This window comes from Mobula birostris, chromosome 9, assembly GCF_030028105.1.
Source record: "Mobula birostris isolate sMobBir1 chromosome 9, sMobBir1.hap1, whole genome shotgun sequence".
In the NCBI taxonomy this organism is placed as follows: domain Eukaryota; kingdom Metazoa; phylum Chordata; class Chondrichthyes; order Myliobatiformes; family Myliobatidae; genus Mobula; species Mobula birostris.
The window spans coordinates 106899911-106925794 of record NC_092378.1 but is presented as its reverse complement, the minus strand read 5'-3'; the positions used below and the strand labels follow the sequence as shown (position 1 = coordinate 106925794).

General features: G+C 41.6%; 1 protein-coding gene across 8 annotated transcripts in view; it reads right to left on the bottom strand.

Moving 5' to 3' along the window:
* Nucleotides 1-1587: 1587 nt before the first annotated feature.
* The window catches only part of katnip (katanin interacting protein), a 144590-nt gene continuing 120293 nt past the window's right edge, over nt 1588-25884 (bottom strand). For all 8 annotated transcript variants that reach the window (XM_072268548.1, XM_072268544.1, XM_072268543.1 and 5 more), the window contains 2 exons: nt 16572-16657; nt 1588-2825 (listed from right to left, as the gene is read on the bottom strand). In XM_072268548.1, the coding sequence (XP_072124649.1) occupies nt 2770-2825; nt 16572-16657 (142 nt within the window). In that variant the 3' untranslated portion in view covers nt 1588-2769. The remainder of the gene's footprint in view (nt 2826-16571; nt 16658-25884) is intronic.

Below are 25884 nucleotides of genomic sequence, written 5' to 3'. Positions count from 1 at the left end.
GTGTCCAGTTCTGGTCACCTCACTATAGGAAGGATGTGGAAGCATTGGAAAGGGTACAGAGGAGATTTACCAGGATGCTGCCTGGTTTAGACAGTATGCATTATGATCAGAGATTAAGGGAGCTAGGGCTTTACTCTTTGAAGAGAAGGAGGATGAGAGGAGACATGGTAGAGGTGTACAAGATAATAAGAGGAATAGATAGAGTGGATAGCCAGCGCCTCTTCCCCAGGGCACCACTCCTCAATACAAGTGGACATGGCTTTAAGGTAAGGGGTGGGAAGTTCAAGGGGGATATTAGAGGAAGGTTTTTTACTCAGAGAGTGGTTGGTGCGTGGAATGCACTGCCTGAGTCAGTGGTGGAGGCAGATACACTAGTGAAGTTTAAGAGACTACTAGACAGGTATATGGAGGAATCTAAGGTGGGGGCTTATCTGGGAGGCAGGGTTTGAGGGTCGGCACAACATTGTGGGCCGAAGGACCTGTACTGTGCTGTACTATTCTATGTTTTATGTTATACCAAGCTATAGTGCTTTCTATGGTGTGCAGATAAAAATTGGTGAGAGTCATCATAAATTTTTCCTGAGGAAATGAGGTATGCTAAACATGGTGATGCTACAGTGTGGCAATTTGTTGCAAGCTGCATTTCACTACAATGTTGTTCGGTAAGTCTCGGGCGGTATTGATTACTGATTTCACCACGTTCAGCTTGGTAATGATTGATGCTGAACACCAACTGCAATGCTTTATTTTCATTTTTGGGCTCAACATTAGTGAAGTCCCATGCTGTATGGCTGCAGGGTGCAATGGATCGCCAAGTTAGTTTCCATATCCTGGTAAAGTTCAGTTGGAAGAGTGCAGAACACCGACAAGAGGCCCACCTCAGTAAAATCTAGGCGATCTGGAATTTTGAACAACAGCACCTTATGTTTAGATGTACAAAATAGTTGTGTCATGATGTCATCAAATGATTTAGAAAGTCAACTATTGCAGAGACAGACTGGTGTCAAAGAATTGCTAGCCCAATAGCTGCTATGGATTTTGTGTTTTCAATGATGTAAGTGACTGCCTTTAAATAAAATCACTCAAGTTTATGTTCACATTTTTTGTTCCAAAAATCCCAAAATCTAATATTTAAGATAAAAGTCTAAGGTTAAAAATATAACAGTTTTGGCTGACATGTTCTGATCATCCATAGACTAATAAAGGTCTCAAAGTTAAGCATCAGGCTGATTCTGGGTTGAAGGTATTTGCACTATGAATCACTTTTAAATAGGTTTATTTTCAAAAACAAACTGGTTTATTCTGATATTTGCAGAAAGAGATAGTTGGGAAAGCTGATTATTATTTGTCAGAAAAGTTAAAGTGCATGCATAAAATTAAATTTAAAATAAGTGGACACATGATAAAAACATCTTGTAAAAGTACTCCTCATCAAATAATGTATTCAAAATTAGAATAGAATATACATACATGAAAAATAATTACAACATATTGTTGAACTTAGAACATTTTATTTAAAACTGCAAAACTATATTATAAACTTTTCATTAAATTTTAAAATTAGAATTTTCTTTAGTATACAGTTTCTTTATACGACGAAAATTTATGTACAATTAGTAAATGAAAGGGGATAAAGTTTGATGTAGGTCTGACTAGAAAATCAATATAGTGCGTATTTTAAATTGTTACAAACACCGTCAGGGTTCAAAAGACAAAAACATCAGGTATGTGCAATATAATCTATTGTATGTATTGTATCTAGCTTTTAAAAAAAATCATACTTTACAATACTCATCTTTTGTAGTGAGATGTTAACAAATAAGAGTTCTCAATATGAGATGAAGCCATTTGGACAGAATTCTTAATAAATACATATAACATTTTATACTTCCCACTCTTAATAACCTATTATTAAACTACTATAAACTTAAGTTCATAAAATAGGAATGTACACTGCTTAAGTAGATGCTTCAAGGCCATTTAGTATCGATGCAAGATAAATAATACTACTTGAATGATAATAACAGATATTCTAAAGGCAGGAACATATTTAATAAAAAACATTCCTGTACCTTAACAAGTGCTAGATCTTAGAATAAAATACATTTAATATATAAGCAAGGTGTTTGTAAACTACATATTTCAGAATGAGAACTCCTCAGCTGAATTTGATTACAATACAAGTGTTTGAACAATTCTTTACACATACATGTCAGGTTTAGAAAAATACTATTTACATCTATCTACTTAACAGAGGTGGACAAATATTCAATTTTGATGGGCATATCGATAGCATCATAGTACCAAATTTTAAAAGTTTTGAGGCGAGGTCAATACTCACTTTGTTATAGCATCAATTCAGTTGATAAATGGTACAGCTCAATTGGCACACAATATTGGTGAGATTGGTATTGTAAAGGCTGCTCAGGATGAAGGCACATTATGGCACTGAGTAAATAGTTTTCTCAATGCTACATTTGGCCATGCTACATTTGACTCACAAGAAATATATCTCAATACGGGGTGATAGCATTCTCACTTCTCCAAAGAAACCAAAAAGCAATACTTAAATAGTGAGGAACAATTCGTGCAAGTTAATCTTTAACTCAATATTAGGTAATCAGTCATTAAGTGTGCTCAGTCTGGTCCAACTTTGAAGATTTCTTGTCATTCTTGCCGTGTTTCAGTTATTAACAGCGAGTGTTATACAAATTCTAATCAAGGAAATAACTAGATACTTCAAGACAATTCACCTCACTGAGATTTTTATCAAAATCTTCTTCTTGTAGATCCCTTGTCTGTAATGCATGTATTCGGTCGCAAAGCTAAAAGAAAGATTAAACTTGCATGTAAGTATAGTTTATGAATCAGAATCAGGTTTAATATGATGGCATATGTTGTGAAACATGTTAACAGTAGCAGTACAATGATAAATATTTTAAAAAATAAATGAATTACAGTAAGTACATGTATATTAAGTAGTTAATTTAAAATAGTGCAAAGACAGAAATAATAAAGAATCCAAATAAAATATAGCATAACTGTAAAGAAATGAGGGACCAATGTCTTAAAATGACTTTCTTACATTCTACATCCTTTTCCACTAAATGCTGATGTAAAATAATAACTTAATGTCTATTTCCTTACTTTAACTAATAAATGCTAACTGTCTTTGAAAATTCATTTTTGCACCTGAGCATCCATTTTTGTATGTGTTAATTTTGATGTACCGTACACATTTTGCAATCTCCTTTCTTTCAGCTCTATTTCTGGAAAATGGAGTTGAGAGAGATAATAAATCAGCTATGATGGAATGACAGAGCAGATTGAATGGGCTGAATGGCATAATTCTGATCCTATGACTTATTTGTCAGATTTTATCTTCATTTTTGTTGCCAGAATTTGTACATGCTCTTTTAGATTTTTGTCTCTTACCTCCTTTGTAGTCTGATGATGTGATATTTACCATGTAGGGTATTAATCCTCTCAGATAAATTGCTTTTGTTTCAAGGTAAAATCAATTATTTCACTTACTGATTTTCCTGATTTATCACAGCCAGTCTTGTCTCATCACATGGGAATTAATCTTGGCTAAATTTAGAATGCTTTGTAGTTCTCCCTAACCAACAATACATTCAACTTAATATGTTTGTATTCAAGTATTTATGAATAACTAAATCTCACTCGTTACTAAAGTTAACATGGTCTTCCACTTTATTATTTCTGAGCCAGGCTGAATAACTTTTTCATTACTTTTCTATGTTTTATTCTACCCAAGAAATCAGGATGCCTAGAACTGCAGAATTGGCTGAAGAGCAAACTTACAAAATTTCCAGTGAACAAATTTACTTGATCCTGGATAATATATCACAATACACCGAAAAGTTCACAGCTTCACCTATGAATCAAGGCATGGCCACATGGAAAATGACAGAGCCCAGTAACTATGGAAGTAGGGAATAGCTTTTTTTGGAAATGGCAGAATACGTTCTGGCAGTTTACAAGAACTTGTAGTCAGAGTAGGTTAAGTGGCCCTGAGAATCTATACTATTATTAGAATATCACAGACTACTTCAGAGCTCATCTACTCTCCTGGTTGCTCTTCAAATCACTAGATTTACAGTGTTCCAATATCTATCTATTTCAGACTTGAACTTAGGGCCTTGGCAGTTTGAAAGCAAGACTGTCAACAGTCAAACAATTACACAAAAAGATCTTTAAGAAATCAGAAACAGAATAATTCTGAAATCTGGGGTTGGATAACAGAGATGGGAAGAGGAAAAGCCATGGAGAGATTTGATAAAAGAATGAAGCTTAATTGGCACCAATGATGGTCAACAAGCCGTGAGATGATAGGTGAAGGGCCTGGCCTGAGTTAAGATACAGGAAAGGAGTTTTGAATGATATCACAGAGATCCAAGTCTCAAATATCCTTAACCCTTTAATTCTATGGGGCCAGGAAAGTCCCCCTGAGATTTACAAATTTCAATCCTAAATTCCTGCTAGTTCTAGATTCTACAAATTGAAAAAACAGTCACTCACCATGTCAATCCCTCTCAATCTTTAAAGTTTCATGAGATTACTAACTGGCAATGAATATAGGTTAATTTTAGTTCATCTTTCCTCAAATTACAATCTACTGATTCCAGGAATCAGCAGTAGTCAGTCTCTGCCACAATTATCCCAGACCAAGTATATTTATGCTGCAGATCAAAAATTGAGAGAGGATCATCCTATAAAAGCAACTGCTTTCTAAATGCACTTTAACTTTATGCCTCACACCCAGATACCTCTTATCATTTAAATGGCTTCAAATCATTTAAAATGTCATATTTTCCCATTTCACGGCAAAGTGAATAACTTTAAATTTTGCCATAGAATCTGCTACCTCCTAGTCCAGCTGCTTAACCTACCTCTCTTAACAGATTTCTGGCATCCACCAGTTTGTTTTGTACCTTTCCCAGATCTGAATATGTAGCAGACTTTCAAGCCAAGCAAACAGTATTGATTGAAGGTAGTTGACACTTAGAGCTGATTTTTGTAGAACTCCTTTAATATCAGGCTGCTGCACTTCAAGCACCCAGTTTTTATCCTCTTATCATGTGCCTCATTTTATGCATCAAACATTTGTGTGATATCCTATCAAACACATTTAAGGTCCAGTATCCAGAAATTCATCTTTCTACTCAGCTGTTATAAATACAAATGCACATTCTAATCTACTGCTGAAATTCTAATCTGCTGCTGAAATTTAGTTCCTTTTAAGTCAGATTTATGTTATGAATTATATCAATGTGATTAAAGTTTTACACAACTGTCATATCTTCAGATTCAGATTAATTTATTACATGTACATTGAAACAGACAGTGAAATGTGTTGTTAGTATTAACAATCATTGCAACTTAAGGATCTGCTGAGGGCAACCCATGATTGTTTGCCATACATTCTGGTGCCAACATAGCATGTTCAGCAGCTTTGTTAAAAGTCTATAGATCTTGACCAAAACCTCTCCACATGTTAGACTCATCCCACTTGTGTTTATTTGACTCTTACTATAATCCTACTACTACCTATAGCACAAGCTGAAGTTTATTGTCATCTGACTATACAAAGTAAACAATGTTCCTCCTTCCTTGGTTCACCCACAAAACATATATCAGACCACATAAAATAAAATATTACCACAAATAAGTTCATAAAGTATAATTCAAAATGCCTGTGGTGTCAGCACAGGTAATCAGTAAACGATAATCAGCTCGCTGTCAAAGTGACAAAATCTTTGTAGTGGCCAGTATTCGAGTATTCATTAGTGTCACAGCCTGAGGGAAGCTGTTACAAGTCTGGCAGTGTTAGTCCTGATGCTCCTGTACCTCTTTCCGAATGGTAGTGGATCAACAAGATTGTGGGATGAGTGGTAGGGATCCTCCACAATGCTTTGGGCTGTTTTGTATACAATGCTCTCAGTAAATATTACAAATGGGTGGGTGGGGGGTTGGACGGAGCCCCAGAATTTCAGTTGTTGGAATGGAGACGGGGAGACTTGCACACCTCAATCTCCTTAGGAAGAGTAGATGCTGCTGTGCATTCTTGACTAGTGAGGAGCTGTTGTGGGTCCAGGTTAGGAACTTGGTGCTCTTCACTTTCTTCACGGCAGAGCCATCGATGTGCAATGGGGAGTGGTCAAACTGTGCCTTCCTGGTCCACAATCATATCTTTTGTCTTGCCCATGTTGAGACTCAGATTGTTGTTCTCACACCATTTGACAAGCCTCTCTGCCTCCTCTCTGTATGCTGACCCATCTTTGTTGCTGATGAGGCCAACCACTTTGTGTCATCAACGAACTTGATGATGCAGTTTGAGTTGGATCAGCATTGCAGCTGTAAGTCAACGTGCTGAGCATACAGTCCTGGGGGGGCATCAATGCTCAGTGCGATGGAATTTGGGATGTTGCTGTCAACTCAGACTGACTAGGGTCTTTCCATTAATGTCCAAGATCCAATTACAGAGAGAGTGTTTGGTTCCAATGGGGATGGGAGTACTCTCACTTTGCCTGTATTGATTGTCCTCTGGAGATATTTCACACTACTGTCCTCATATCCTTTATTAATGGAGCTAACATCACTTCTTTGCCCATTTTGTTTGCCAATTACAAACAAGATTTTATCCATTTTATGCTTCAACAACATCCTCAATATTGCCACGGGATTTTAAAATTTTGTTAACATTTACCTTTAAATAGCAAGCTATCACTCTCGTTTAAGTTTCTCAACTCATTTTATGAACACTATGGAAAAATGCTGAATTACACAGACAGCTTCACTACCTTCAGTTACAGTCATAATTTATATACAAAAACCCTCTAGTCCTTACAATGTGTGGAATTTTACACTTTACTGCTTCATAATTCCAGTCATCATTTTCTTATTATTTCTTAGCCTATCTATACAGATGTCCATGTTCTGTCTCTCCTGAACAATTCCAAATTTAGTAAGCTCTCCTCTATCTCGATCTTACATCTCTGGAGACAGCGTATCCACTGATGTCTATTCTAAAGCCATGGACTCTCACTGCGACCTTGACTATACCTCTTCCCACCCTGTTACTTGTAAAAACGCCATCCCCTTCTCTCAATTCCTCCACCTCCGCCGCATCTGCTCTCATGACGAGGCTTTTCATTCCAGAACAAAGGACATGTCCTCCTTCTTCAAAGAAAGGGGCTTCCCTTCCTCCACTGTCAATGCTGTCCTCAACCACATCTCTTCCATTTCATGCACATCTGCTCTTACCCCATGCTACTGCCACTCTACCAGGGATAGCGTTCCTCGTCTTCACCTGCCACCCCACCATCCTCCGTGTCCAGCACATAATTCTCTGAAACTCCAACAGGATCACATCATCAAGCACATCTTTCTCTCCACCCCTACCTTTTGCTTTCCACAGGGATCACCCCCAGTGCAACTTCCTTGCCCATTCGTCCCTCCCCACTGATCTCACTCTTGGTACTTATCCTTCCAAACGGAACAAGTGCTACACCTGCCCCTACATCTCCTCCCTCATTACCATTCAAGGCCCTAAACAGTCCAGCCATTTGAGGCAACACCTCACCTGTGAGTCTGTTGAGGTCATATACTGTGCTTGGTGCTCCCTGTATGGCCTCCTGTATATTGGTGAGACCCGACATAGATTGGGAGACTGTTTCGCTAAGCATCTATGCTCCGTACGCCTGAAAAGTGGGATCTCCAGTGACCACGCATTTTATCTCCACTTCCCATTCCCATTCTGATATGTCTATCCGCGACCTCCTCCACTGTCGTTATGAGGCCACACTCAGGTTGGAGGAACACCACCTCATATACTGTTTGGGTGGCTTCCAACCTGATGGCATGAACATAGATTTCTCGAACATTCACTAATGCCTCCCAACCCACTCTCCTTCACCATTTCCCATCCTCCTTTCCCTCTCTCACCCTATCTCCTTCCCTGCCCATTGCCTTCCTCTGGTGCTCCTCCCCCCTTTCTTTCATCCATGGCCTTCTGTCTCTTTTACCAATGTATTTCCCAGTTCTTTACTTCATCCCCTCCCCCTTCAGGACTCACCTATCACCTTGTGTTTCTCTCTCCCCTCCCCCCATCTTTTAATCTACCCCTCAGCCTTTTCTCTCCAGTCCAGTCAACTGTACTCTTTTCTTAGATGCTGCTTGGCCTGCTGAGTTCCTCCATCATTTTGGATGTGTTGCTCATAATTCCAATTTTAGTATTGGTAACATCAACTACATTAGCCAGATATACCAGTTTCCTATCTGTTTCTGGAATATATTCCTTTCATTTTTTAAATCTATTACACTATTGTTTCAACAACTTTTTCCTTTGTGTTTTTCTGATATTCATTTCACTCATATTTATTTAGTTTATTAAAAATAGTATAATAGTTGGCTTTTTTCCTCTAATTTTATGACTAAACATTATGGTCATCAGATGTCTGATATTTCCCTTAATTTTTTTTTGCCTATTTATTTGTCAAAATGAAAATCTATAGCTGCATTTTCACCTGATATTTCCAGTAGTCCCTTAATATTAATATTAAGGATGACCAGTTTTGTGGATCCCCCCTCTGATCCCAGTTCTTATCTGTACTGGGTTTTCACTGCCCCCTCTGACCTTCCCCTCTCTGAGGCAGAACTTTCCATCCTCAGTAAGTACCTCACCATTGTTCCACTGTGCCCACACCCCAGTGAGTTCTACGCCCACCAAGCTGCTGAGTTCTTCTTCCGCCACCTCCATCTCCGAGCCTGTTTCTTTGCAAGGACTCTCCACCCCGCACCAATGATCCTTCTCCCGTCTTCAACCTTCCTCCTCTTCCTGGACATCCCGCTCTAGTCTTTTGCCTGCTCTGGAACCTTTTTATTGCCAACTGCCGACGGGACATCAACTGTCTCGACTTCACCACTCCTCTCTCCAATTCCAACCTCACTCCTTCTGAAAGCTTGGCTCTCCCCTCCCTCCGCACCAATCCTACCCCGCCTCCCATCAAACCTGCAGATAAAAGGGGCGTTGTAGTAGTCTGGTGTACTGACTTCTACCTTGCTGAAGCCCAGCGACAACTGTCAGACACTTCCTCTTACTTACCCCTCAAAAAGGATCCTACTACGGAGCACCAGGCCATTGTCTCTCACATCATAACAGATCTTATTATTTCTGGGGATCTCCCATCCATTGCCACCAACCTAATAGTTCCTGCACTCCACACCTCCCATTTCTACCTCCTACCCAAGATCCACAAACCTGTCAGCCCAGGTAGACCCATTGTTTCAGCCTGTTCCTATCCCACTGATCTGATACCTGCATACCTCGGCTCTGTTTTATCCCCTCTGGTTCAGTCATTCCTACCTATATCCGTGACACTTCACATGCTCTGGATCTTTTCAATGATTTCAAGTTCCCTGGCCCCCCCTCATCTTATTTTCACTATCAATGTCCAGTCCCTATACACCTCCACCACCCACCTAGAAGGCTTCAAAGCTCTCCATTTCTTTCTAAACACCAGACCCAAACAGTTCTCCTCCACTACTACTCTCCTCCATCTAGTGGAACTTGTCCTCACTCTCAATAATTTCTCCTTTGGTTCCTCTCACTTCCTTCAAACAAAAGGTGTAGCTATGGGTACTCGCATAGGTCCCAGCTATGCCTGCCTTTTTGTCAGCTATGTAGAACAGTCTATGTTCCAAGCCTAAACTGATGTCACTTTACCTCCAACTTCCACCCTGCCCTCAAATTTATCTGGTCCATTTCTGACACTTCCCTCCCTTTTCTCAATCTCACTGTCTCTAGCTCTGGAGACAGCTTATCTACTGATGTCTATTATAAACCCACGGACTCTCAAAACTACCTCAACTATACCCCTTCCTACCCTGTTACTTGTAAAAACACCATCCCCTTCTCTCAATTCTCCGTGTCCACCACATCTGCTCTATCAACGCTGCTTTCAACCACATCTCTTCCATTTTGTGCACATTTGCCCTCACCCCATCCTCCTGCCACCCCACCAGGGATAGGGTTCCTCATATCCTCAGTTACCACCCCACCCCTTCACCATTTCCCATTCTCCTTTCCCTCTCACCTTATCTCCTTCCTTGCCCATCGCCTCCCTCTGGTGCTCCTCCCTTTTCTTTCTTCCATGGCCTTCTGTCCTATCCAGCCCTGTATCTCCTTCACCAATTAACTTCCCAGCTCTTTACCTTCACCACTCCATCGCACCTCGCCCCCCCCCCCAGCTTCACCTATCACTTTCTGTTTCTTCCTCCCCTTCCCCACCTTCTAACATTGACTCCTCATCTTTTTCTCCAATCCTGCTGAAGGTCTCAGCCTGAAATGTCGACTGTACTCTTCTCCATGGATGCTGCCTGGCCTATTGAGTTCCTTTGGGTATGTTGCTTAGATTTCCAGCATTTGCAGATTTTCTCTTGTTTGTGTTGTGGATTCCAAGATTGGTGATTAGGCCTGAGTAGGAATATGGGGCAGGCAGGTGGCTGGTTTGTAAAATGGTTCAGTTCTTTTGCCACTAACTGTCACTGCTATGCAATTTTAATGCATAGCTATTCTAAGTTATCCTCCTCTGAGTGGCTGAGGGCCAAAAGTTCCCAAGAGTCAAGAGAAATGTTGCATCTCTTCAAGCAGGCTTTCAGCACATTCTGTCCACATGGTAATCATCTCCCACCCTGGGATCAAAAAAGTGCATCTGCTTTGGAAGTCAGTCAGGCATGTAAACCACATGGCCAGTCCAACAAAGCTGACTAAGAGTTACCAGTCAGTTTTGTTAGAGTGGCCATATGGTTTACAGCTAATCACAAAATACTATGAGAAATTAGTGACTGAAGTATTAAAACTAAAATCATCCTCTGCAGACATTCCTTATTATCCAATCCAGTCAATGTATGAAAAATTGAAATTCTTCAAAATTTTGATTGAAAATTTTACAATTACCATTGTTGTCATATGAGGCAATCTTTTTTTTAACCGTCCTTTTGATTAGATGTTGTGTGGAAACATTCCTGTTACAAACTTTTATTGATTTAAAGATTTTTAGATTTACTCTAAATGACAAACAATGCAGGTTCAAGCAGCTGAATTTCCTAATCCTGTTCTTGAAGTAAACTCCTCCACTCTACTGTAAGAAGTTTGTCTCTAACAAGAGCATCGTGGGAGCTGAATTCTGAAGGAAGGCAGTTTTTTAAAAAAACTTTGAGTGCAAGAAGGACGAGACTGCACAGGCGCGTGACGTCAGCAGGACAGCGCGGAGAGTTTAAAAAGGAAGGTTGCTACCAACGGCTGTCTTTTGGATCGAGACTACAGAGTGTCATGGGAGCTGAATTCTGAAGGAAGGCAGTTTTTTTAAAAACTTCTTCAAGTGCAAGAAGGACGAGACTGCGCAGGCGCGTGACGTCAACAGGACAGCGCGGAGAGTTTAAAAAGGAGACCACCCTATACAGCGGCAGCTGTCGGAACGGGCAGCAGAGTGAGTGGGAGCAGAGTGTACGGCTTTGGCTTCAACGGGCTTCAGCAGTAAACGGGAAGAGGCGAGAGCAAGGCACCAACTCTCTTTTTTTCTTCCCTCCCCGCTTCGCGAATCGGCCCAGACAGGCAGGAGCAGCAGGGCTCTCACAGCTAACGGTACGAGCTAACGGTTTAAAGTTCATCTGTTTGGCAAGGTAAGTGGGGTGTGTAGACTTATTTTTCCTGTTACATTCCTGTAGAATTAGATAGCATGCCTGCAGGGTTAGTGCTTTGTTCAGGGTGTCAGATGTGGGAATCCTGGGAGACTTCCAGCCTCCCTGATGGCCACATCTGTGCCAGGTGCACCGAGTTGCAGCTCCTCAGAGACCGTGTTAGGGATCTGGAGCTTCAGCTTGATGACCTACTGCTTATCAGGGAAGTGAAGAGGTGATAGACAGGAGCTACAGGGAGGTAGTCATCCCTAGGCTACAGGGGTCAGAAATCTGGGTCACTGTCAAGAGAGGGAAGGGAAATGCCCGGATAGTGGAGAGCACACCTGTGGCAGTCCCCCTCAGCAACAAATATCTTGCTCTGGATGCTGTTGAGGGGGATGACCTGACGGGGGACGCCCATGGTGACCGGGTCTCTGGCACTGAGCCTGGTGCTATTGTGCAGGAGAGAAGGAGGGAGAAGAGGAATGCGGTAGTCGTAGGGGATTCCACAGTCAGGGGAACAGACAGGAGATTCTGTGAGCCTGATAGAGATACCCGCATAGTGTGTTGCCTCCCAGGTGCCAGGGTACGGGATGTCTCGGATCGGGTCCTGAATATTCTGAAGGGGGAGGGTGAGCAGCCAGTTGTCTTGGTACATTTTGGTACCAATGACATAGATAGGACAAAGGAGGAGGTCCTGAAGAGAGATTTCCAGGAGTTAAGAAGGAAGCTGAGAAGCAGGACCTCCAGGGTAGTAATCTCAGGATTGCTACCTGTGCCACGTGCTAGCGAGGGCAAGAATAGTAGGATCAGGCAGATGAATGCGAGGCTGAGAGACTAGTGCAGGGGGCAGGGCTTCAGATTCTTGGATAATTGGGATCTCTTCTGGGGGAAGTATGACCTTTACAAAAAGGACAGGTTACACCTGAACCCGAAGGGGACCAATATCCTGGCGGGAAAGTTTAATAGAGCTGTTAGGGAGGGTTTAAACTAATTTGGCAGCGGGATGGGAACCCGAATGACAGAGCGGAGGAAGGGGAAAAACAGAAATAAATCTAAGATAGTGAGCAGTAAAGATGTCAGGAAAGACAGGCAGGTGATGGGGCAAATTTGTAGACATTGGGATGAGTTGCAGTGCAATAAAGTTGCAGTGAAATCAAAGCAAAAAGCACCAAATACTGGTCTTAAGCTGTTATACTTAAATGCACGCAGCATAAGAAATAAGGTGGATGATCTTGTCGTACAGCTACAGATTGGCAGGTATGATATTGTGGCCATCACTGAGACCTGGCTAAAGGATGCATGTCTCTGGGAGCTGAACGTCCAAGGATACACGGTGTATCGGAAGGATAGGAAGGCAGGCAGAGGGGGAGGCGTGGCTTTATTGGTAAGAAATGATATTACATCATTAGAAAGAGGTGATTTTGGATCGGAAGGTGCAGAATCTTTATAGGTTGAGCTAAGGAATAGCAGGGGTAAAAGGACCCTGATGGCAGTTATTTACAGCTGCAGGGATGTGGACTACAAATTACAACAGGAAATAGAAAAGGCTTGTCAGAAGGGCAGTGTTATGATAATTGAGGGGGATTTTAACATGCAAGTGGATTGGGAAAATCAGGTCGGCACTGGATCTCAAGAGAGAGAATTTGTAGAATGTCTGTGAGATAGCTTTTTAGAACAGCTTGTTGTTGAGCCCACTAGGGGATCGGCTATACTGGATTGGGTATTGTGTAATGAACCGGAGGTGATTGGAGAGATTGAGGTGAAGGAACCCTTAGGAGACAGTGATCATAACATGATTGAGTTCACTGTGAAATGAAAAAGAGAAGCCGAAATCTGATGTGTTGGTATTTCAGTGGAGTAAAGGAAATTACAGTGGCATGAGAGAGGAACTCGCCAAAGTTGACTGGAAAGGGACACTGGCGGGAAAGACAGCTGAGCAGCAGTGGCTGGAGTTTATGCGAGAAGTGAGGAAGGTGCAAGACAGGTATATTCCAAAAAAGAAGAAATTTTCGAATGGAAAAAGGATGCAACCGTGGTTGACAAGAGAAGTCAAAGCCAATGTTAAAGCAAAGGAGAGGGCATACAAGGAAGCAAACATTAGTGGGAAGACAGAGGATTGGGAAGTTTTTAAAACCTTACAAGAGGAAACTAAGATGTCATTAAGAGGGAAAAGATTAACTATGAAAGGAAGCTAGCAAATAATATCAAAGAGGATACTAAAAGCTTTTTCAAGTATATAAAGAGTAAAAGACAGGTGAGAGTAGATATAGGACCGATAGAAAATGATGGTGGAGAAATTGTAATGGGAAATAAGGAGATGGCGGAGGAACTGAATGAGTATTTTGCATCAGTCTTCACCGAGGAAGACATCAGCAGTATACCCGACACTCAAGGGTGGAAGGGAAGAGAAGTGTGCGCAGTCACAATTACGACAGAGAAAGTACTCAGGAAGCTGAATAGTCTAAAGGTAGATAATCTCCTGGACCAGATGGAATGCACCCGCATGTTCTGAAGGAAGTAGATGTGGAGATTGCGGAGGCATTAGCGATGATCTTTCAAAAGTCGATAGATTCTGGCATGGCTCCGGAGGACTGGGAGATTGCAAATGTCACTCCGCTATTTAAGAAGGGGGCAAGGAAGCAAAAAGGAAATTATAGACCTGTTAGCTTGACATCGGTGGTTGGGAAGTTGTTGGAGTAGATTGTCAAGGATGAGGTTACAGAGTACCTGGAGGCATATGACAAGATAGGCAGAACTCAGCATGAATTCCTTAAAGGAAAATCCTGCCTGACAAACCTATTACAATTTTTTGAGGAAATTACCAGTAGGCGAGACAAGGGAGATGCAGTGGATGTTGTATATTTGGATTTTCAGAAGGTCTTTGACAAGGTGCCACACATGAGCCTTCTTAACAAGATAAGGGACCATGGAATTACGGGAAAGTTACATACGTGGATAGAGTGTTGGCTGATTGGCAGGAGACAGAGAGTGGGAACAAAGGGATCCTATTCTGGTCGGCTGCCGGTTACCAGTGGTGTTCCACAGGGGTCCGTGTTGGAGCTGCTTCTTTTTACATTGTACATCAATGATTTGGATTATGGAATAGATGGCTTTGTGGCTAAATTTGCTGATGATACGAAGATAGGTGGAGGGGCCGGTAGTGCTGAGAAAACGGAGAGTCTGCAGAGAGACTTGGATAGATTGGAAGAATGGGCAAAGAAGTGGCAAATGAAGTACAATGTTGGCAAGTGTATGGTTATGCACTTTGGCAGAAGTAATAAACGGGCAGACTATTATTTAAATGGAGAAAGAATTCAAAGTTCTGAGATGCAACGGGACTTGGGAGTCCTCGTACAGGATACCTTTAAGGTTAACCTCCAGGTTGAGTCGGTAGTGAAGAAGGCAAATGCAATGTTGGCATTCATTTCTAGAGGAATAGAGTATAGGAGCAGGGATGTGATGTTGAGGCTCTATAAGGCGCTGGTGAGACCTCACTTGGAGTACTGTGGGCAGTTTTGGTCTCCTTATTTAAGAAAGGATGTGCTGACGTTGGAGACGGTACAGAGAAGATTCACTAGAATGATTCCGGGAATGAGAGGGTTAACATATGAGGAACGTTTGTCCGCTCTTGGACCGTATTCCTTGGAGTTTAGAAGAATGAGGGGAGACCTTAGAGAAACATTTCAAATGTTGAAAGGCATGGACAGAGTGGATGTGGCAAAGTTGTTTCCCATGATGGGGGAGTCTAGTACGAGAGGGCATGACTTAAGGATTGAAGGACGCCCATTCAGAACAGAAATGCGAAGAAATTTTTTTAGTCAGAGGGTGGTGAATCTATAGAATTTGTTGCCACGGGCAGCAGTGGAGGCCAAGTCATTGGGTGTATTTAAGGCAGAGATTGATAGGTATCTGAGTAGCCAGGGCATCAAAGGTTATGGTGAGAAGGCGGGGGAGTGAGACTAAATGGGAGAATGGATCAGCTCATGATAAAATGGTGGAGCAGACTCGATGGGCCGAATGGCCAACTTCTGTTCCTTTGTCTTATGGTCTGAGTAATTCTAACCAAATCACAGGTTAAGTCTTCAAAATACTAAGATACTTCAGGCTACACTATTACAGCGCTCCAGAGTCCAGTTCTGGCGCTGTTCTGTAAGGAGTCTCTCTACATCCTCCCCGTGAAATGCGTAGGTTTTCCGCAGGTGCTCCAGTTTCCTCCCACAGTCCAAAGATGTACCAGGTGAGGGTTAATTGGTCATTGTAAATTACTCCATGATCTGGTTAGGGTTAATCTGGGTCATGGGATCACTGGGGCGGCATGGCTCAAAGGGCAGGAAGAGCCAATTCCACACAATTTTGCTAAATAAAGAGAGAAAGAAAGAACGACCCTCCCATGATATCAACTGGAGCTCAGTTATAGCATCTGTTCACTTAATATTTACTAGAAGGTACATGAGCCTCAGAACCCAGAACACCAGGTTCAGGAACATTTATTACTCCTCAACCATCAGGATCTTCAATCAGAGGAGCTAACTTCACCCAACTTGACTCACCCCATCACTGATCTGTTCCCACAACCTATAGACTCACTTCAAGGATTCTTCATCTCATGTTTTCAATATTTATTGCTTATTTATTTATTATTATTATTATTTCTTTTTTTGTATTTGCACAGTTTGTTATCTTTTCATATTGGTTGTTTGTCCTGTTGGTGCAGTCTTTCATTGATTCTATTGTGTTTCATATACTTACTGTGATTGCTCGCAAGAAAATAAATCTCAGGGTTGTATATGGTGACATCTATGTACTTTGATAATAAATTTATGAGCTTTTGAACTTTGAATACAGAAGGAAAATGAAAACCTAACCTGGGTCAGCAGCTTGCTTCTTCTTGGATCGATGAATAATTTGATGCTCATTAGTCAATTTCACATCCTGATCTTCCACTTGGTTGCTGGACAAAATAATAAAATGAAGCAATTTAATAAAGAACTTACTTATGAAGCTTAATCAAGTACATTGCTTTTCCCTTGTCCTCATCATGAACTCCAAAATATGCACCATCAACTTATTATAAAAAGCCCAAGTCAATTCTTTCCAAAATCATTTTCTTTGTCCAGTAAGGAATGTCCAGTATCAAAGGCAAAGTTTATTTATGCATTTTAGATAAATATACAAGTAGATTAATTTATATTGAAAAGTGACAACATCAGGATAGAATGGGATGTCTTGGATCCAATCTACCGCCGACTGAGTGTTATATTGCTGATATTGAATATATCGCAAACCTCCATTTTTGATTTATGTTTAACTTTGGTACAGTGCTGTTGAAAAATCAGCTTAACCCCAAGCAGAGAAAAATTATGCACATTCCTGGGTGTTTTATCACCTTTTCGGGAAAGTCAATTTATGTCATTTTATGTCATTTTGGTGGATCTTCACTTGCACCTTATTTCCACATGGCACCAATAGTGTTGCAGCGTGCAAATTTCATCCACACTCAGTGGCCACTTCATTTGGTATCTGCTGCCCTACCAGTGCATTGCGTAGAAAGCTAGGCAGGGAGTTAAACACCTCCTCAAAAATCACCTCAGCCAGAAGCTTTCTTCAAGGTTTTTAAATGAGAAAACTTTGTGTAGGACACATATTAGATTCAATACAGAATTGTTGTGTGCCAATGAATATCGTTGATTATGCTCACGATCAGCATTAAACAAGCTAATACACACATGCAACATTCTATAGCTATGCCGTGGACCAGAGCGAACTCTTGCCGCAATGATAGTTTAATAGTGATGGACGATAAACACAATACTTTCTCCAAAGTTCATGTACCAAATGTTTCCAATATTAAGAAAGTTTAAGAATCACAGATATTGCTACTTCAAGGGCAAATAAAAAGTGAATGAAGATAGATGTTTTTCCTACTGTGTTTACTCCAAGTCTAAATCCAAATTAACCTGCACAGGAAATGACGTAAAAAAAACTTATGAACAAGAGTGATATTTATACAAAATGAACAGCTCCTTTAGAGGCAAAACAGTGGCCACTGAGTGTATGTTCATGTTCTTCTGCTGCTGTAGCCCGTCCACCTCAAGGTTTGGCCTGTACGTTCAAAGGTGTTCTTCTGCACACCACTGCTGTAACGCCTGTTTGCTTGAGTTACTGTTGCCTTCCTTGAACCAGTCTGGCCATTCTTCTCTGACTTCTCTCATTTACAAGGCATTTTTAGCCACAGAACTGCCGTAAACTCAAGAGATTGTTGTGCGTGAAAATCCCAGAAGTTTTGGAAATACTCACAAACAAGCCCGCCTAGCACCATCAATCATTCTACGACGAAGTCACTTAGATCACATTTTTTCCCCATTTTGATGTCTGATCTGAAGAACAACTGAACCTCTTTACCATTCTTTAATGAACTGAGTGGCTGCCACGTGACTGGCTGAATAGACATTTGTATTAACAAACAGGTGTACAGGTGTACCTAATAAAGTGGCCACTGAATGTATAATGTGATTTTAACCTTGCAAACACGAGGAAATCTGCAGATGCTGGAATTTCAAGCAACACATATAACACATGCTGGTGGAACGCAGCAGGACAGGCAGCATCTCTAGGAAGAGGTACAGTCGACGTTTCGGGCCGAGACCCTTCGTCAGGACTAGCTGGAAGAAGAGCTAATAAGAGATTTGAAAGTGGGAGGGGGAGGGAGAGATCCGAAATGATAGGAGAAGACAGGAGGAGGAAGGGTGGAGCTCACAAGTTTGATAAACAACTGTTTTTATTTATGTGCGGAACAAAGTTTTACTTCCCTATTTGAAACTATGCAGTCATTACCCTCTCCCAGACAAAAGTTTGCTGCTCAATGGTTGTATTTGAGTTATTGCGATTGCACATAAAAAAGGGCAAATGGATTTGCCTGTAATTACCAGCTTCCCCACAATCCACGCATTCAAAAATGCACTCGTGTATTACACCTGACAGAAATTGTCCTGGCATCTTTCTGCTAGGAACGTTGTTTAAAAGGACATACCTCCTGTGGGAAATACTCTTTACAACAGTCTGTTTCAGTCCTTCCGTCCAACCGTCCTTTCCTGACCAACTTCACTACCTTTCCAGGAATGCTGTCTCACCACCACCAACTTTCCCATTCATTGCAGTATCCACATTCAGAGTCTTAGAGGAAATTAGCCTGGAAAAAGGCTGTTTGGGCCATCTGGTCCATACTGACCACAGCATTCCCCCTGCTAGCTCCTGCTACAATAGTCAGCCTATAACCCTTCAAACCTCTCCCCTCCGTGTACCTATCCAAATGCCTCTTGAATGCTGCATTTGTATCCACTTCAACCACTTCCTCTGACAGCTCATTTCAGGCACTCACAAATGTTTGTATGAAACATAGAAACATAGAAAATAGGTGCAGGAGTAGGCCATTCGGCCCTTCGAGCCTGCACCGCCATTCAGTATGATCGTGGCTGATCATCCAACTCAGAACTCTGCACCAGCCTTCCCTCCATACCCCCTGATCCCTTTAGCCACAAGGGCCATATCTAACTCCCTCTTAAATATAGCCAATGAACTGGCCTCAACTGTTTCCTGTGGCAGAGAATTCCATAGATTCACCACTCTCTGTGTGAAGAAGTTTTTCTTAATCTCGGTCCTAAAAGGCTTCCCCTTTATCTTCAAACTGTGACCCCTCGTTCTGGACTTCCCCAACATCGGGAACAATCTTCCTGCATCTAGCCTGTCCAATCCCTTTAGGATTTTATACGTTTCAAACAGATCCCTCCTCAATCTTCTAAATTCCAACGAGTATAAGCCTAGTTCATCCAGTCTTTCATCATATGAAAGTCCTACCATCCCAGGAATCAATCTGGTGAACCTTCTTTGTACTCCCTCTATGGCAAGGATGTCTTTCCTCAGATTAGGAGACCAAAACTGCACACAATATTCCAGGTGTGGTCTCACCAAAGCCTTGTACAACTGCAGTAGTACCTCCCTGCTCCTGTACTCGAATCCTCTTGGCTATAAATGCCAGCATACCATTTGCCTTTTTCACCACCTGCTGTACCTGCATGCCCACTTTCAATGACTGGTGTATAATGACACCCAGGTATCGTTGCACCTCCCCTTTTCCTAATCGGCCACCATTCAGATAATAATCTGTTTTCCTGTTTTTGCCACCAAAGTGGATAACTTCACATTTATCCACATTAAATTTCATCTGCCATGAATTTGCCCACTCACCCAACCTATCCAAGTCACCCTGCATCCTCTTAGCATCTTCCTCACAGCTAACACTGCCGCCCAGCTTCGTGTCATCCGCAAACTTGGAGATGCTGCATTTAATTCCCTCATCCAAGTCATTAATATATATTGTAAACAACTGGGGTCCCAGCACTGAGCCTTGTGGTACCCCACTAGTCACTGCCTGCCATTCTGAAAAGGTCCCGTTTATTCCCACTCTTTGCTTCCTGTCTGCCAACCAATTCTCTATCCACATCAATACCTTATCCCCAATACCGTGTGCTTTAAGTTTGCACACTAATCTCCTGTGTGGGACCTTGTCAAAAGCCTTTTGAAAATCCAAATATACCACATCCACTGGTTCTCCCCTATCCACTCTACTAGTTACATCCTCAAAAAATTCTATGAGATTTGTCAGACATGATTTTCCTTTCACAAATCCATGCTGACTTTGTCCGATGATTTCACCGCTTTCCAAATGTGCAGTTATCACATCTTTGATAACTGACTCTAGCAGTTTCCCCACCACCGATGTTAGGCTAACCGGTCTATAATTCAAACAACAGGAATTCTGCAGATGCTGGCAATTCAAGTAACACACATAAAAGTTGCTGGTGAACGCAGCAGGCCAGGCAGCATCTCTAGGAAGAGGTGCAGTCGACGTTTCAGGCCGAGACCCTTCGTCAGGACTGACAGGCCAGGCAGCATCCCTAGGAAGAGGTGCAGTCGACGTTTCAGGCTGAGACCCTTCGTCAGGACTATAATTCGGTCTATAATTCCCTGGTTTCTCTCTCCCTCCTTTTTTAAAAAGTGGGGTTACATTAGCCACCCTCCAATCCTCAGGAACTAGTCCAGAATCTAAAGAGTTTTGAAAAATTATCACTAATGGATCCACTATTTCTTGGGCAACTTCCTTAAGCACTCTGGGATGCAGACCATCTGGCCCTGGGGATTTATCTGCCTTTAATCCCTTCAATTTACCTAACACCACTTCCGTACTAACATGTATTTCCCTCAGTTCCTCCATCTCACTGGACCCTCTGTCCCCTACTATCTCCGGAAGATTATTTTTGTCCCCCTTAGTGAAGACAGAACCAAAGTAATTATTCAATTGGTCTGCCATGTCCTTGCTCCCCATAATCAATTCACCTGTTTCTGTCTGTAGGGGACCTACATTTGTCTTAACCAATCTTTTTCTTTTCACATATCTATAAAAGTTTTTACAGTCAGTTTTTATGTTCCCCACCAGTTTTCTCTCATAATCTTTTTTCCCCCTTCCTAATTAAGCCCTTTGTCCTCCTCTGCTGAACTCTGAATTTCTCCCAGTCCTCAGGTGAGCCACTTTTTCTGGCTAATTTTTATGCTTCTTCTTTGGAATTGATACTGTCCTTAATTTCCCTTGTCAGCCACAGGTGCACTACCTTCCTTGATTTATTCTTTTGCCAAACTGGGATGAACAACTGTTGTAGTTCATCCATACGATCTTTAAATGCTTGCCATTGCATATCCACCGTCAACCCTTTAAGTGTCATTTGCCAGTCTATCTTAGCTAATTCACGTCTCATACCTTCAAAGTTACCCTTCTTTAAGTTCAGAACCTTTGTTTCTGAATTAACTATGTCACTCTCCATCTTAATGAAGAATTCCACCATATTATGGTCACTCTTACCCAAGGGGCCTCTCATGACAAGATTGCTAATTAACCCTTCCTCATTGCTCAATACCCAGTCTAGAATAGCCTGCTCTCTAGTTGGTTCCTCGACATGTTGGTTCAAAAAACCATCCTGCATACATTCCAAGAAATCCTCTTCCTCAGCACCTTTACCAATTTGGTTCACTCAATCTACATGTAGATTGAAGTCACCCATTATAACTGCTGTTCCTTTATTGTACACATTTCTAATTTCCTGTTTAATACCATCCTCAACCTCACTACTACTGTTAGGTGGCCTGTACACAACTCCCACCAGCGTTTTCTGCCCCTTAGTGTTATGCAGCTCTACCCATATCGATTCCACATCTTCCTGGCTTATGTCCTTCCTTTCTATCACGTTAATCTCCTCTCTAACCAGCAACGCCACCCCACCTCCTTTTCTTTCATGTCTATCCCTTCAGAATATTGAATATCCCTGAATGTTGAGCTCCCATCCTTGGTCACCCTGGAGCCATGTCTCTGTGATTCCAACTATATCATAATCATTAATAACAATCTGCACTTTTAATTCATCCATCTTGTTACGAATGCTCCTTGCATTGACACACAAAGCCTTCAGGCTCGCTTTTACAACAGTCTTAGCCCTTATACAATTATGTTGAAAAGTGGCCCCTTTTAATGCTTGCCCTGGATTTGTCGGCCTGCCACTTTTACTTTTCTCCTTACTACTTTTTGCTCCTACCCTCATTTTACACCCCTCTGTCTCTCTGCACTGGTTCCCATCCCCCTGTTGTGAACTAACCTCCTCTCTCCTAGTCTCTTTAATTTGATTCCCACCCCCCAACCATTCTAGTTTAAAGTCACCTCAGTAGCCCTCACTAATCTCCCTGCCAGGATATTGGTTCCCCTAGGATTCAAGTGTAACCCGTCCTTTTTGTACAGGTCACGCCTGCGCCAAAAGAGGTCCCAATGATCCAAAAACTTGAATCCCTGCCCCCTGCTCCAATCCTTCAGCCACGCATTTATCCTCCACCTCATTGCATTCCTGCTCTCACTGTCGCGTGGCACAGGCAGTAATCCCGAGATTACTACCTTTGCGGTCCTTTTCCTCAACTCCCTTCCTAACTCCCTGTACTCTCCTTTCAGGACCTCTTCCCTTTTCCTACCTATGTCATTGGTACCTATATGTACCACGACCTCTGGCTCCTCACCCTCCCACTTCAGGATATCTTGGACACGATCAGAAATATCCCGGACTCTGGCAGGTCTCTTCTAAATCTCTCTTCTCATATCTTGTACCCCCTTGTTTTGGACTTCCCTACCTCGCAGAAAAGACTATAACCATACACCTTGTGAAAGGATGAGGGATTATCCTTGTGAGGGATTATAAAATCCCTCATGATTTTATAAACTTCTGTGAGGTCACCCCTCATTCTCCTGCACTCGAGGGAATAAAGATCCAGTGTGGCTAACTTCTCCCTATAGCTGTAACTCAGGCCCACTAGTCCAGGCAGCATTCTCACAAATCGCTTCCGTACCCTCTCCAACTTGATGAAATCTTTCCTACGGCAGGGTGACCAAAACTGTACACAATGTTACAAGTGCAACTTATATGACTGCAACAAACTCAAAGCTCAAAGTTTAAAATTTCAAACTAAATTTATTATCACACTACACAAGTTTCCATATATGGCCTTGAGTTTCATTTTCTTGCAGGCATTTACAGGAGAAAAGAAATACAATAGACTATAACAAAAAAACTACATGTGCAGATGGTTTGATTTCCAGATTTTCTCGTTTATACGAAAACAAAAACTGACAAACAACTAATGTGCAAAAGAAGACATACTGCAAATAAAAATAATAGTGAAAACGTGTTGGAAAAGCCCTTGAAAGTGGATCTGTAGGTCGTGGAATCAGTTCAGAGCAGTGATAAATGGAGTTATCTAAGCCAGTTCCTATCCCTACATTCAACGCCCTAACTGATGAAGCTCAACATACTATAAACACCTTCTTCACCACCCTGTCTACTTGTGTGACTGCTTTTAGAGAACTGAGCACTTTTGTACTCCCATGTCCCTCTGTTCCATAACATTTGTCAGTGCCCTGCCATTCTCTGTACAAATCTTACCCTGGTCCGACTGTCCAAAATGCACCACCTCACACTTAGCTAGGTTGAAATTCATTTGCTATTTTTCAGCCCATCTCCTAACTGATTAAGATCTCTTTTCAATTCAATGTAACCTCCTTCACTTTTGACAAAATGACCTAATTTACTAATTTTCCCTGTATATTCATATCCAAGTCATTTACATAATGAGTGAATAACAAGAGGTCCTGACCTGTGGGGTATCTAACTAGTCACAGGCCTCCAATCAGAGAACTGATCTTCAACCATCAACCTCTGCATCCTATTATCAAGCCAATTCTGAATCTACTTCACTGGCTTCCCCCTAAATCCCATGTGACCATTCTTTCCAGACCAGCCTGCCATGTGGGACTTTGCTAAAGATCTTACTTGAGTTCATATAGACAACACCCACTGCCCTACCTTCATCACATCCTGAAGTTCTGTGTCCTTTAATTAAATCAAAATTTATTTTGTTTAAGCTGTCACCACTTCATGAAATAACACTTTGAATAAAATGACTCTTTTCTTAAATCAAATTATCATATAATAACCTCTACCTACTCACAAGAGTTCTTTGTTCCCTGTGAAGACAAACTCTTTCAGAATTTGGCAATATGTCAAAAATTACTGAGGTCACTAAACTAAAATAAAAGACTTTTAACAAAATTTTGTTTGAAGATTAAGTTTATAGAAAGATTGCTTCACAGCAGTTCATGCCAAACCAGACTTACAATTTTCAATAAAAAGAAACTGAAAATCAAGCACAACAAGATCATGGCCCAACGTACTCTTCACAGATATTTCATAGAACATTCTAGTTATGTTGCAAGGCACAACAGCTTTTCCATTTAAAGCACACAGGCAAACAGTAATTTATCAAATATATCACTGCTCTTTGTCATTGATCTAAATCCTGGAACTCTCTATGTGGAAGTAATTTCACCAGAAGAACCTCAGCAGCTCAAGGTGCTGACTCAGCAACACCCTCTCAATAACAGCCAGTGATGGGCACTAAATGCTGGCGTTGCATTTACACCCACTTCCCAATAAAGCATAAATCAAAACTTGTTTTTCATTGCTTCTTTTTTATGACCTAAAGGTCAGAGAAGACACTTCCACATACCTGCATTGACAGCTAAGAAATTGTTCATGAAACATACATGAAGCTGGACCCTCCAATCAGAGTGCTCTGAATGACACCTCAAATCTCAGCAACAACTGTTTACTATCAAAGTTAGAAATATTTACTTCTTTCTCCAGTAACACAAAATCCTCAGCATCTTTCAATGCACAATGTCCTAGATTATATGAGATTAACCTTCTCACTTTTTGATGCCATTTTTGCAGAAGTGCTAACCATCCAATTTCCAGTGAACTTGCAGATTGACAGTATAAATGCTGCCCTCTAATCAATTACCATTCTGCTTACAACACAGTCATCCAAAAAGGTCATCTTGGATCCCTCTATTGTTGCAAACTACTGGCTCCATCACTTCTAACCTGCTCTCTCCAGAAGTAAGTGCTGCTCTGTTTTTTCTCACCTTGCTTGCAATGCCATTTGGGCTGAATGTACATGTTTTGCATGCAGTCCACATAAGATACCGTAATCAAAAAATCTGGAATACGTGCAAGCCCAATTATCTACGGCATACCTCATAGAAGAATTGGTGTATGTAATGTGGCCGTGATCTTGAATGTTTGTAACTCTATATGTGTGCAATTGGCTTTCAAAATAACAAGACAAATAGGGACTAGAGAATACCTCTGGCATACATCTCTGTATTTTTCTTAACACAAACAACAGGAATTCTGCAGATGCTGGAAATTCAAGCAACACACATCAAAGTTGCTGGTGAAGGCAGCAGGCCAGGCAGCATCTCTAGGAAGAGGTGCAGTCGACGTTTCAGGCCGAGACCCTTCGTCAGGACTAACTGAAGGAAGAGCTAGTAAGAGATTAGAAAGTGGGAGGGGGAGGGGGAGATCCAAAATGATAGGAGAAGACAGGAGGGGGAGGGATGGAGTCAAGAGCTGGACAGGTGATAGGCAAAGGGGATACGAGAGGATCATGGGACAGGAAGCCCAGGGAGAAAGACAAGGAGGGGCGGAACCAGAGGATGGGCAAGGGGTATAGTCAGAGGGACAGAGGGAG